General features: G+C 44.2%; 2 protein-coding genes across 2 annotated transcripts in view; one reads left to right on the forward strand and one right to left on the reverse strand.

Moving 5' to 3' along the window:
- The window catches only part of STAP2 (signal transducing adaptor family member 2), a 22,610-nt gene extending 10,008 nt beyond the window's left edge, over positions 1-12,602 (forward strand). Inside the window, exons 2-12 of the mRNA XM_042478864.1 lie at positions 888-1,019; positions 3,083-3,139; positions 3,444-3,574; positions 4,166-4,297; positions 4,444-4,513; positions 5,059-5,161; positions 6,250-6,333; positions 6,987-7,154; positions 8,015-8,050; positions 8,784-8,879; positions 9,935-12,602. Coding sequence (XP_042334798.1) covers positions 888-1,019; positions 3,083-3,139; positions 3,444-3,574; positions 4,166-4,297; positions 4,444-4,513; positions 5,059-5,161; positions 6,250-6,333; positions 6,987-7,154; positions 8,015-8,050; positions 8,784-8,879; positions 9,935-9,993 — 1,068 coding nt within the window. The 3' untranslated portion in view covers positions 9,994-12,602. The remainder of the gene's footprint in view (positions 1-887; positions 1,020-3,082; positions 3,140-3,443; positions 3,575-4,165; positions 4,298-4,443; positions 4,514-5,058; positions 5,162-6,249; positions 6,334-6,986; positions 7,155-8,014; positions 8,051-8,783; positions 8,880-9,934) is intronic.
- A 181-nt stretch (positions 12,603-12,783) lies between these two features.
- The window catches only part of FSD1 (fibronectin type III and SPRY domain containing 1), a 10,398-nt gene continuing 9,528 nt past the window's right edge, over positions 12,784-13,653 (reverse strand). The window contains exon 13 of the mRNA XM_042479611.1: positions 12,784-12,894. Within this exon, the coding sequence (XP_042335545.1) occupies positions 12,784-12,894 (111 nt within the window). The remainder of the gene's footprint in view (positions 12,895-13,653) is intronic.

A 13,653-nucleotide genomic window follows, 5' to 3' on the forward strand; every position in this document is an offset into this window, starting at 1 on the left:
GTACGCTGCAACCTTGTGTTGCTGTTGTCGTTTTGTTGCCTTCGAGCCCTTTCCTTAAAGCAGAACTATCCTGGGCTTTTCTTGGCAAGGTTTGGTCCAGAGGAGGTTTGCCGTTCACCATCCTTTGAGGCTGAGAGAGTGTGACTTTCCCAAGGTCACCCAATGGGTTTCATGGCCCAATGGGGATTTGAACCCTGGTCTCCAGAGTCGTAGAAACCATAGAATCATAGAATCATAGAGCAACTTGCCCAAAGATATCTATGGCCAAGCAGGGATCCAAACCCAAAACACAGGGCATAAGTAATCCAGTTTTGAGACCACTTGGGATTCTGGGAATGGTAGTTTTGTGAGACATTTAGCCTTCTCTCCAGAGAGCTGTAGGGCCATAATCAACTACAATTCCCAGCATTCCCTAGCCCTGAGCCAGGGCAGTTAAAGCAGTCTCAAACTGGATTATTTCTGCAGTGTGTTTTGGACCCTAGTGTCCTAGTCCAACCCTCAAACCACTGCACCATGCTGGCTCTTAATACAATATATGGATATAATATATTAGCTCCAGAGTGGTGTAATGGTTTGAGCATAGCACTACGACTCCAGAGAGCAGGGTTCGAATCCCTGTTCAGCCTGGAAACCCAATGGGTGACCATTGTGGAAGAAGCCACACTCTCTCAGCCTCAGGGGAAGGCAATGGCAAACCCATTCTGAACAAATCTTGCCAAGAAAACCTCACAATAGCTTGGCCTTAGGGTCGCCATATTTTGGAAACGATTTGAAGGTACACATCAACCATTGTATTATAATGAATGGTTAAATGATGATCATGAAATGCAATTCAGTCTTGAGGACTAGGAGCTTGGGAACTGATCCCCTCTTTTTCACTTCCTCAGTACGTTGAGAAAATTGAGCTGGGCGACTTCCTCTCCCTCGCCGACGACAACCCTGCGAGGACGGCCGCTGGCTGGTCCACGGAGGAGGCCAGGTTGAATCTGAAACTGAGAAGTCAAGAAGTGAAATTGAAGGTAAACATCCCTCTAAAAAAGTCTTCGGAGATGCCTGAGGCTCTAGTTCCCAAAGACTTGGGATTTCCACTTGCGTTCCAGAAGTTGGTGGCGTCTCCTTCTTTGGAAGTTTTTAAACAGGGGTTGGATGGCCATCTGTCAAAAGGAGAGCATGGCAGGATAGCGTTGGATTGCATGACTCTTCGGGGATCCTTTCCAAGTCTAGGATCCTGGGATTTGTAGCATGGCGAGTCACTGGCACTCTATCAGAGTAAGACATTGTAAAACTACAAATCCCAGATCCCACAGGATTGAGCGCAGCACCGAAAGTGGTGCCAAACTGCATTATTTTGACAGTGTAGGTGCACCCAGTGAGTTCCACTGGCAAATTGTGCCTTCTGCAAGAGAAGGCGCTCAGCAAAGTGATATTTCTGGACTCCGCCTCCCAGCATCTAAGGGATAATGGGTGTCGTAGTCCGCTAAAAGTTACTTTCCTAAGTTCTGGCAGCAAAGCACTCCCTTCCGTCTGTTCTGATTTGAGCCTTGACAAAGAGACGCCAATGGTTTCTAGCAATACCTTGTGCACTTTGCAAAGCAAATAGTTGGAAAAGGTCAGTTTAACTCAAGGCAATTGTTCCTGAATTTTAGTCAATTCTGCTTTGCTTGGGCCTGTGTTTGCTTTCCACTGTTTTGCAAACAAAACCCAGGTCCGACGCAGCTATCTGTCGATCTTGAGGTGGATGAGACCGACGCTATTCTGCAAAAGTACAATAGCGGTACCAACGTGGGTTGAATAGATCTCAGACAGATCTCTCCCTGAGCAAAACAATTAAAGCATGGATCGAAATAGGTATAGATATCTACATTATATATTTTGCCAGGTGTATAATAAGAGACCTAGGTATTCACAAAGAATGAAAGAATAGGTGGGGAGAAATACCTTTTCTCAATCCTCTCTCTTCCTCTTTTTCCCTGTCATCCCTTTTTCCTTGCCACTTTCTCTCTCTTTTTCTCAAACGCCCACTTTTCTTTCGTTCTTTCTGACCCCTTTCCTCTTTCTTTCCAACATCACTTATTTCTGTCTCCATATGACACCCCTTTTTCTTTCTCTTTTTCTGACGCCCAGCTCTCCTTCTATCACCGCTTCCTATCTCTTTCTTTTTTGAGCCAACAGTGTGTTGCAGCAGCTCAAACAGCCAACACAATTCTAGGCTGCGTCAGTAGTGTCTAGATCGAGGAGGAGAAGAGTCCCACTCTATTCGGCTTTGGTCAGACCTCACCTGGAATATTGTGTCCAGTTCTGGGCAGCACAATTCAAAAAGGAAGAAGTGGACAAATTGGAAAGTGTCCAGAGGAGGGTGACCAAAATGGAAGAAGGGCTGGAAACCACAAAGCCCTTTGAGGAGCATTTTAGGGATCTGAGTATGTTTAACCTGGAGAAGATAAGGTTAAGGGGTGACATGAGAGCCCTGCTTAAATATTTGAAAGCATGTCCTATTGAGGATGGAGCAAGCTTGTTTTCTGCTGCTCCAGTGAATAGGACATGGATCAATGGATTCAAACTCCAGGAAAAGAGATTCCACTTCAACATTAGGAGGATCTGGAAACCATAAAGCCCTGTGAGGAGAGACTTAGGGAGCTGGGTATGTTTAGCTGGAGAAGAGACGGTTAAGAGGGGATATGATAGCCCTGTTTAAGTCACATTGAGGAGGGAGCAAGCTTGTTTTCTGCTGCTCCAGAGACTAAGACAGGGAACAGTGGAGTCAAGCGACAAGAAAAGAGAGTCCAACTAAAAATTGGGAAGAACTTCTTGATTTTAAGAGCTGTTCAAGAGTGATGGAGTCTCCTTCTTTGGAGGCTTTTAAACAGAGGCTGGATGGTCATCTGTCGTGAGTGCTTTGACTGTGTATTCCTGCATGGCAGGAGGAGGTTGCGCTGGATGGCCTTTGGGGATCCCTCCCAACTCTGTAATTCACAAAGGCAAATCCGGAATCAGTTTAAACTGCAAGTGGGAATGACCCCTAAGACTGCAAACTGGGCCTTGCAAACGTATTCTGGGCTGGCTGTGTGTGTTCCTTTTTCAGATGGAAAGCCTGGAATCACGGGAGATGTGGAAAGGTTTTATCCTCACCGTGGTGGAGGTGAGTTGCTGCTCTTTTTCAACTCACTCACCATTTTTTAAATGGCCCTGTGGTGCCCTTCCACCATTTTGCAGCAAAGAAGATAAAATAAAGGACCAGAAATGAGCCTGACCACCGCATCCCCAAAGAAAAACTGAGACTGGACCAACTCAGGACCCTTCCACATGACCCACTTATTCCACTATGATTGCACTTTGGCTATGAATTACAGAGAGGGCGGGAGGAAAGCATTCAGACCTATTTGAAAGATCTTCAGCATGCCCATACTTCTTGCTCTAACCTGTGCATTTTCTCCTTTCACCAGATGAAAGTCCCTCCCAGTTTGATGCTGCTTCCCGGACACCTCTATATGTTGGCTGAAGCGCTTGAGAAGGAAAAGCAACGGAGGTCCAACCTGGAGCAATCTGACCCCCAGAAAGAGAAGGAACTTCCGGAGTGAGTGGGTTGCAAGAACCCAATGTTTATCGTTGCTAAAAAAGAAACCTAACAAAATGGATTTTGGCAGGGATAAACGTCAGCTATTCCATCTAAGTAGGAAAAATTAAATGCCCAAATATAGGACGGATGACAGCTGGCTTGAAAGAAATACATTGTGGTGTATGTCTATGGTGCATTGTGTACTGCAAATCCTGTTCTATGGACCATTTCAGTGATTCCCAAACTTGGGTTCTCCAGATGCTTTGGACCAGTGGTTCTCAACCTGTGGGTTGCAATCACTTTGGGGGTTGAAGGACCCTTTCACAGGGGTTGCCCAAGACCATTGGAAAACACATATTTCCAATGGTCTTAGGAACCAAGATGAAAATGATTTTATGGTTGTGAGTCACCACGACATGAGGAACTGTATTAGGAAGGTTGAGAACCACTGTTTTGGACTGTAGTTCCCAGAATTCTTGACTATCGGCCAAGCTGGTTGGGGCTTCTGAAAGCTGAAGTCCAAAACACCTGGAGGACCAAAGTTTGGGAACCCTGGATGGCTGTGCCAGACTATAGCTTTGGTGTTTCCATTTTTTCCCTCTGCCTTAGATGTTTCTTCAGAGTGTCCAGAACGGAGGCGGAGGTGCTTTTGGAGAAGAATGAAAGTTGCGGCAATATGTTGCTACGTCCGGGAGGAGACGGCAAAAGCATCGCTGTGACCACCCGGCAGAAGGTGAACGGGTGAGTTTAGGAGGACTGACACCACGCTGTAGTTTCCCCAATAGCTGTTGGCTTTGATGGAAACTGGAAACACCTGCAAGTAACAAGCAGAAGCCATTTGCTCCAAAAGAACAATTCTGACAACCTCGATTTCTTCTCTTTTGTAGGACTGCAGCCATCAAACACTACAAGATCAACGTGGATTGTGGGGAATACGTCATCGATGTCGAAGAACCGGTAAAATGGCTACTTGCTAACGGTTGGTGATTGGGAGGCCATCTTGGTTAGTTCACCGGTAGAGCATACAACATGCTGGTTGGGGATGATGGGACCTGTAGGCTAAGCTACAGTCCCAAACAGGCTGGGGAAAATGGGAGTTGTAGGCTGAGTTGCAATCCCCAAACTTGTTTGGATACACAAGAAATCAAAACTAGACTTTTCAGCACAGAGATCTGTATAAATCAAACGGTTCCTTTTTCTCACTCTCATGGTCTTATTTTTTAAAAAATTCTGATGAAATTTCTATCCCATTTATGCGGAAATGTGTAAATTTGGTCTCTGTCTGGTCCCATTATTCCCAGTAGATATAATCCAGGTGTCCGTTGAATATTAACCTTCAGAATCTTTGGTGGGACATTTTACCCTACATGGTGGATTTATGAGGAAACTAAAAGGTTTTGAACTCATGTACGCAGCATAATGCAAAAAACTTAGAAGACTTATATTCAGCTGAACTTATAGTTGAACACTTCACTCTTTTCTTTCCCCTCTCGGCCCACAAGTACCGCTGCTCCTCACTTCAGGAGGTGGTGGAGTTTTTCGTCACCAACACCAATAGAGTCCTTGTGCCATTGTCCCTGGATGAGAGCTACGCTATGACGTTGGGTAGGTCTCAACATATGCTATAATGTTGGGTAGGTCTCAAACTACAGTATGATGTTGGGTAGGTCTCACCCTATGGTATGACGTTTGATTGGCCTCAACCTACACTATGGAGTTGGGTAGGTCTCAACCTATGCTATGATGTTGAATTGGGCTCAACCTATGCTATGAAGTTGGGTAGGTCTCAATCTATACTATGACATTGGATAGGTCTCAACATACAGTATGACATTGGGTAGGTCTCAACCTACAGTATGATGTTGGGTAGGTCTCAATCTACGCTATGGAGAATGTTGGGTAGGCCTCAATCTATGCTGTGACGTTGGATTTAGTCTCAACCTATGCTCTGATGTTGGGTAGGTCTCAACCTACACTATGACGTTGGTTAGGTCTAAATCTACACTATGACATTGGGTAGGGCTCAACCGATTCTATGATGTTGGGTAGGGCTCAGCCTAGTCTATGATGTTGGGTAGGTCTTAACCTATACTATGACATTGGGTAAGTCTCAACCTACACTATGATGTTAGGTAGGTCTTATCCTACATTATGAAGTTGGTTAGGTCTCAACCTACACTATGACGTGGGGTATATTGGTCTCTTTTCAATTTGGAGAATTTTCTTTGGGATCAGAGCACTGGTGTCACTAGGGGTGTGCAAGGAATACAACCATACTAGATGACGCCATTAGAAGAGGTGACACCAGGCACGTCCCAAGGCCCAGTGTTTAGGTGGAATCTCTTTTCCTGGAGTTTGTGTCCATTGCTCTGTGTCCTAGTCTCTGGAGCAGCAGAAAACAACCTTGCTCCATCTTCAGTATGGCACCCTTTCAAATATTGAAATATGGCTATCATGTCACCTCTTAACCTTCTTTTCACCTGGCTAAACATACCCAGCTCAATAAGTCGCTCCTCAGAGGGCATGGTTTCCATTAAACATGATGGAAAATCCTCTTCCAACTCTGCGTCTATGTGCCTTCAAGTCGCAACCTCATAAGTTTCATAGGTTTTTCTTAAGGAATCCTCAGAAGTAGTTTGGCCAGTTCCTTCCTCTGAAATCTATGCTTCATTTCCACCTTGCATGTTTTCCAGAGATCATGGAGATGGATAAAGAAAGTGGAGAGAGCACCTCAGTTCCTGCCCGAGTGCCCCTTCTGCCCCCACATCACCCCAAAGGTACGTCACATCCCTCTGAAATTCATTTGGAGACTTAATTCATGCTGACATCTCACTGAGACCCTGATATAGGACTGGAAAGACTATTAACATTGTACCATCTTTAGCTTACTCTTTTGGGAGCCACCTCAAGTTCTAATCAAGGAGAAAGATTGCATATAATAAATGAAATAAAGATATAAAATAAAATCCCTTAACTTACAAAACATAACAGCAGGCAAAGCTGCATAAAATATAAGTCCTGAAGGGCAAATACAATTTGAAAACATCTGTTTTCAAAGACTTTTGTTACAGCAGGAAGAAAATAGTGAAAACCATTTGTTGCATCCTTTGGGAACAAAGCCAGCAAATAATTTAATCCTGGTGCTTTACGAGTCTTGAGTCGCACATGGGACTTTGTTATTGTGTACCTTCAAGCCATTTCTGACTTGTGGTGGACCTATCTTGGCCAGATTCGTTGGGGGATTGCCCTTGCCATCCTCTGAGGCTGAGAGAGTGTGACTTGCCCAAAGTCACCCAGTGGGTTTCCATAACTAAGCAGAGATTCGAACCCTGGTCTCCCAGGCTCCTAGCCCAACATGCAAACCACAACACCACACTGGGACTTGTTTTTATTAATCCTCTGCTGTGATTTGATTCTGTTTGCATCTCAGGTGCCCCCGGGGGACAAAAGCCTTCCCCGTCGCCTCGATCTCGGCCATTTCCCCCTCTCCCTCCTCCGGTTTTGCCCATTCAGTCCCCTCGCCCAGTGTCCGTCCCACCACCCGAGAGTGTATATTTGGAAGAAGACCCACCAGATCAGACCTATGTCAATGATGAACGTAAGTATTGTAATGGAGTATTTGCATATGTGTTTACACAGCTTAGATAGAACGACTTGAAAATTCTCTACCAGAATTCCAGATATTCCCAAACACCTTGGAATTCTCTATCAGTGACGGAGCTATGTAGGAACTTAGGGGCTGAATAGACTGCCCCTTTCACCACCAGATCGAGGCCGCGCCAACTACATGCCACAGCCCCAATCTGGCCTTTCCACGGCGCAAAAGAGAGCCACAAAAGGTGGCTCCTTTTTGTGTCACAGAAAGGGCACAATAGCCACCGATGCCAGGTTTTTTGGCGCTGCGTCATCTTCACGCAGCACCACAGGAGCACTGTGACGCTGCCCACCATGTGGTGGGGTGCATGGCATCATGCCAGCATGGGGCGTGTGTTGTGTGGGCGCCATGCCTCAACCCCGCCCCAATGGCGGCCTTTATGACTGGTTTGTCGAGGCTGTTAGTTAGGTAACTAAGTGGTATCTCCTGGCTTGATGTCTCCAATTTCCTTTTACTGGGCAGCAGCTGCCCCAATTGACAGGGATCTGTTCTCCCATCAATAGGGAAGCAGCTGAGTGATGTTTCCAGCCTTTCCCATAAGCAATTTGTCTTACAACATGCAGAAACAGAATCCTTGTTGCAATTCCTCCTTGTGCCAGAGACTATTTGCAGGAAGGCAAGGATGGAAACATCAGTCTGCCACATCCCAGTCGATAGGGGAACAAATCTCTATCAACAGCAGTGGCTGCTGCCTGATAACCAAATATCTCTTAGTTCAACCTTAGTTATTGCAAAGCAATTTTTAAAAGGTCAGTTTTAATTTTTTAAACAAAATATTTACTTTTTCCCTTTCGGTTTCCAAGATGTGGCTGAGATGAAACAAATCAATTCTCCAGGAGGTAAGCAAATCTGATGGATTATTGCAAACCTTTTTAGAGTTGAGCCCTTGTTGCATACCGTTCAACTGTCCCATTTTGACAGAGACTAATCCTCTGCCATCCCACTACTTGTAAAATATCCCAGTTTCTCTTTCCTCCTCCCACTCTCCTCCTTTGCCCCCAGCATTTCTTCACTTGCTGCAAACTGAGTTTCAAAGGGCAAAAGTAGTTTGAATGCAGATAACTGAGCAAGAGCGAGAGGAGATAAGAGAACAGTCTTACTCTTCCCTGTAGACTCAGTCAAAAGCAAACTGCTGCAGCCTTGCCTAGCTTGTGTTTTTTTCCTCATTAATACCTTTTGCCACCTTGACCACAGTTATGATACTTGAACATATAGATATTCCAACTTTCATCTGTGAAATGTTGGAGGACATGCAGAAGGAAAGATTGCCTCCTCTTGCATGCTCTCCAACATGAAAGCTAGAATATGTGTGGCCAAGCAACATCAGAGTGCGATCAAAATGAAAAAATGTACAGTATAGGATTCAGGGGGGTTGTAGGGGAGGTAAATGATGGGGCAGCCCATCCAGACTCAAAAACAAAGGTTCCTGGTCTTCCAAATGTTTTGCACTCCAGCTCCCAGCATCCCTGGCCATTGGCAAAGCGGGCGAGGGCTTCTGGGAGGCAAAACCCAAAACACCTCTAAGAGCAAAGTTTGGGAACCACTGGTCTAAAGGTAGTCTCACCTTTCCAGCTCCTGGCTTGCTGCGCGGTGGCCCCAGTGTGCCGAAGACGACGGAACGGACTTCTTCCCGTCTCATAATGTCTTTACCCAGAGGCTTTTCCATTGGTAAGTCAGTGCTTGCATGTGGTGGGGAAACTTGCATATGTACTGCACAGGAATCTCTGGTTACATATAGAATCATAGAATGGAATCATAGAATCCTAGAGTTGGAAGAGACCCCAAGAGATATCTAATCGAACCCTATTCTGCCATGCAGGAAGATACAATCATGTATTACAAAGATCCCAGAAAGGTGAAAGTCATTATTATAGCTTGGGTTGGAGAATGACAGAATCACAGGGCCATAGAGTTGGTTCTGACCTGCCATATCCAGAAAGCAACCCTTCCCATCAGCATAGCAAATGGCACCCTTTTTTACTTGTCACCCAGTCTGGTCCACATTCCTGCACACCCCTATTGACGTCCCTGTCTAATTATGAATTACTTTCAGTATTTCACCCTCTGTTGTTGTTGTTGGGTGCCTTCAAATCATTTCTGACTTACAGTGACCTTAAGGGGAACCTATCATGGGGTTTTCTTGGCAAGATTTGTTCAGAGGAGGTTTGCTGTGGCCTTCCCCCAAAGCTGAGAAAGTGTGACATGCCCAAATTCACCCAGTGGGTTTCTTGTCTGAGCTGGGAATCGAAGCCAGGTCTCTGGAGTCATAGTCCAACACTCAGACCACTACGCCACACTGGCTCTTTTTCACCCTCTACAAGGGTGCAGTTTGGAGACTGAAATATTGTAACCAGCCTTGAATCCCATTGTAGAAAAAGACAGGATATAAATCCTGGAAATAAAGAAATTAAATCAAATGATTATTATTATGGGGTAGGATTCTTATTTGGGGAGGCAATGTCCCCATTTTGCCCCCTGATCCCCATTACAACTGTACCTAGTTCCCAACATTTGGAGACCTAACTCATGCCAGCGTCTCACTGAGACCCCGATATAGGAACGGAAAGAATATTAAAATTGTACTGTTCTTAGCTTATTCTTTTGTGAGCCACCTGGAGTCCTAATGAAGCAGAAAGGCGGTCTATAAATAAATGATATATATATATATATATATATATATATATATATATATATATATATATATGTCCCTTTTTTCTTTGCAGGGATGTCGGAAGAACTGGAACGAAAGCTTCAGGAGCGGAGAGCTACCATACAAGAGTGATGGAAACCGCATCCTTGCCAAAACACCCACGAAAAGTCGAGAAAGGATGGCTATGGTCGTCCATCCAATGTTTCCCAGGGGTTAAATGTCCCTAGGGACCTCTGTGTCCTTCTCTCCAGACAATCTCCTTATCTCTTTTCAAGTGACACCGCTATGGTACTGCATCTCAAAAGGATGTCCAATCTTCCCTGAATCCTTCCCTATCGCTCAAGGGCAGACATCTTGACCAGGGACACTAGACTAGGCCAGTCACCTGAAAAAGCAATTGAAAAATGCTCAAGGAAATCTTATATGTCTCATTTAACACACACTCTCTCAGGGGCATCAATAGGGGAGTGTGGATCTAACCAAGTGACACCTTAAGATGGGATGACACCCCTGATCCCCAAATATCTGCCTTTTGGACTAAACATCGCATTTTACCAAATTTTCACTTTAACCACATGAAAGGATGTACGTGTAAATACATTGAGGCTGTGCATATGATCTTGTAGTTTAAAGATATATATAACTTTAATTGGGCTAGTTGTTTATGCCATGGCATCCCCAGTCTTCAGACACACAGACCTATGTTTAGTGGGTTATGCAGAAGTCTACAGTTTATTGTTAAGGCCAGAAGCTGGTTGTGTGGTGAGACATCAAAACATACCAAAACATTTTTTAAACATCTCTACAAGCAGTCGACAGTATGCTGTTTTGAGAACGAATCAGAGCATGGGAACGTTAGCTTCTTTTTTAATGGACTGCAGCTCCCAGAATCCACTGACCATGCGTGCCAGGGAATTCTGGGAGGTACAGTCCCAAACACTGATGTTTCCAAGCTTCCCGTTCTAAAGCCTTGCTGGTTTCTTCTTGTATTGCTGTCATAGAAGCCAAAGTAAAATGGAAGGTGGCGGGAGAGGTGGCGACATTGTGATCCGTTTTGGAGTCCTGGATTAAAGCTTGGCAATGTGTGCATCCCACAGAAAGGCAAAACATGATTCAGAAACTACGTGTGTATCTCATAAAAAGGCAAAACATGATACCGAACCCCACCTTTCATAGAATCATAGAGTTGGAAGAGACCTCAAGGGCCATCAAGTTCAACCTCCCAAATGGCTCAGCTTTCCAGGTCAAATGACTCTAACATCACAACTCTGCATCGTCAACATAACTATGAGGATGGAGCACCGTTATCACAGTGATGTCTCATGATGCCACTTTTGCAAATGGCAGCTTTCATTGCAAAGCCGAGTTTCTATCCCTCATGGTGGAAGAAAAGACAGAAGGAAGAAGAACAGATAGGAAGGATAGTGTGATCTGTCGCAAGTTTTAGAATCTAGATCAGTGGTCCTCAAAGTAGATCCTCCAGATGTTCGGGAACTCAACCCACGGAAATCCTGACGTTGGCCTCTGGGAGTTGTAGTCCAAAACATCTGGGTGACCAAAGATTGGGAACCACTGACCTAGACATAGAAGGAAGCTTGGCTGTACTCTGTGGGCCTTATTCCCATGGCTGTCCCTATAGGATCGCAGCCTGAATATGAAGTATCTGTCTACATGGGATACCAGAGAAAGAGATAGGAAGTCCTTCATTTCATCATTATGCCAAGATATGAGATATATTCATTAACAGTGAGACCAGGCAACCAAGCTGCTCAGTGCAATGTGCCCCTATTCAAAAGTTTAGCATCTCCATCCATCCCACCCACCCATCCCCATTTCTCTTCCCGTGCAACAGTTAATCTTCAATATTTGCCAAGTCCTCATTGGGATACAGGGTTTCTCTTCCCCAACCTTTTTAGGTCTCTTTCTCCTAAAGAGTTGAGACAAAGGAGACAAAATCCAAAGACATAGATCAGTAGCCAAAGGGATCTTGTAGCAGGTTTGAGACGAAGGACTCAAAGAGGCTAAAAAGCAGGATTTGGATAGGACAAAAGCATCTTTGGCCAGTATTTATCACACGACGCCGTCTCCGTTCCACTGCCTTGAGTTCCATCTGTTGCTATAGTGGCCCTTTTCATTGACAGGCAAAACCCATTAATAGGCTCTCGATTTCGCCTGCTATTCCATTACTGCCTTTGTGCGATAAGTCCCATCTGCGGCAGTTCTGCTTCTCAGGCGGTCATATATGATGTGACTTCCACTTGGAAAGTGGCGTTTGGCAGTGCAGAAAACAGATCGTGCAAACAATGGATCGCCAAAGTGCTATCGTGGAGGAAAGTGTGATAAGAAATGGTGCCAAATTGGTATGCTTCCATTCTTAAACTGGGAGAGCAGGCTGGTCTGATCAAGTCCTAACTTCTCCGTTGATCTCAAAGGTGCTACAAGATCCCTTGCACTGTTTTGCTTCCTTTACATCTTTCAGGCTATACAATCTGGATCAACTTATTTTTTAAGACAAGCCAAATGGAAAATAGAGCTAGAGAGATCCTGGCATCAACATCCTGCCCTGTTTGCCATCTTCCTTTTTGGCTAAGGTTTGTTATCCCACATCTTGCCGAAGGCCAAAAAAAGTGGACAATGTGGTGGTTGGCGAGGGAAAGACCCCTGTGATGGGTGATAACAGGAGGCTTTCTCTTTCTTTTTTTACAATCGTAGACAGAGAACAAATAAACCCAATACATTCATGGTGTGCATGTGCTTCCTCTGGGAAAGTCCAAGAACTGGGAGGCGAAAAATAATTGTCATCCTAACTTAGAAAAACGAATACTGCTGTAGAAGTCTGTAAGTAGAGTCGGTCGTTCCGGGCATCCATCTTGGCGAGAAAGGATCTCGATCCTGTAAAACCGAGGCCGCGGCGCGTTTCTTCTAAGACAGGCTGGCGTTGGAACTGCTGGTAGCGCTGTTGCGTTTCTGAAGGCATTTGACGGCGCTGGGGACTTGCAAACCGGAATAGACGTGAAAGCTGCCGCACCAAACCTAACCACGAGTCAAACGAAAGGTAGACAAGAGATTAGAAAAGGGGGTCTAGCAGATCAGATAATCTTTTGGATGTTTTGGACTACAATCCCCATCTTCCCTTACCAGGATGGTTGGGGGATGATGGGAGCAAGAATACAAGGCGCCTGGAGTGCGAAAGGTTCCCCACCTTCATTGAAGCTAATCCTCATTTCTTTAAAACCCATTTTTAAAAACTGGGTTTTGGTTCTGGGGGGCGGGGGGCTAGTTGTTGTTTTTTAATTCAATATGTATTCAACATATAAGTCAAAAAAGAAATACAGACAACACAAAAATCATATAAACACCTACAAAGAAATTAAGTACGCATTCTACTAAATAAAAGAAAAGAGAAAGAAGAAAAAACAAAAAGGAAAAAAAAAGAAATATAACCAAAAAATTGACATAAAACTTATTATTTAAATGACAAATACATATTATTAATTTTTTCTTGTTCTTCCTAAACTTCAGTGTTGTTTATTTGAACCATTTTCTAATAACCTACTAACTCTTGTAATTAATTAACTTAAATCCTTAAATAAAAATCAATACCATCTTTATGAACCGAAACTTCATTTTCTTCTGTTACTCCTAATTTATCACTTTACAGATTAATCATACAAGAAAAAAAAAGGTTTTGTTTTTAACATGCTTTATCCCACCTCAAGTCTTGAGGAGAGGCAATAAAATTATTATTATTATTATTATTATTATTATTATTATTATTATTATTATTATTAT

The sequence above is a fragment of the Sceloporus undulatus genome, chromosome 7 (genome assembly GCF_019175285.1).
Source record: "Sceloporus undulatus isolate JIND9_A2432 ecotype Alabama chromosome 7, SceUnd_v1.1, whole genome shotgun sequence".
NCBI lineage: Eukaryota > Metazoa > Chordata > Lepidosauria > Squamata > Phrynosomatidae > Sceloporus > Sceloporus undulatus.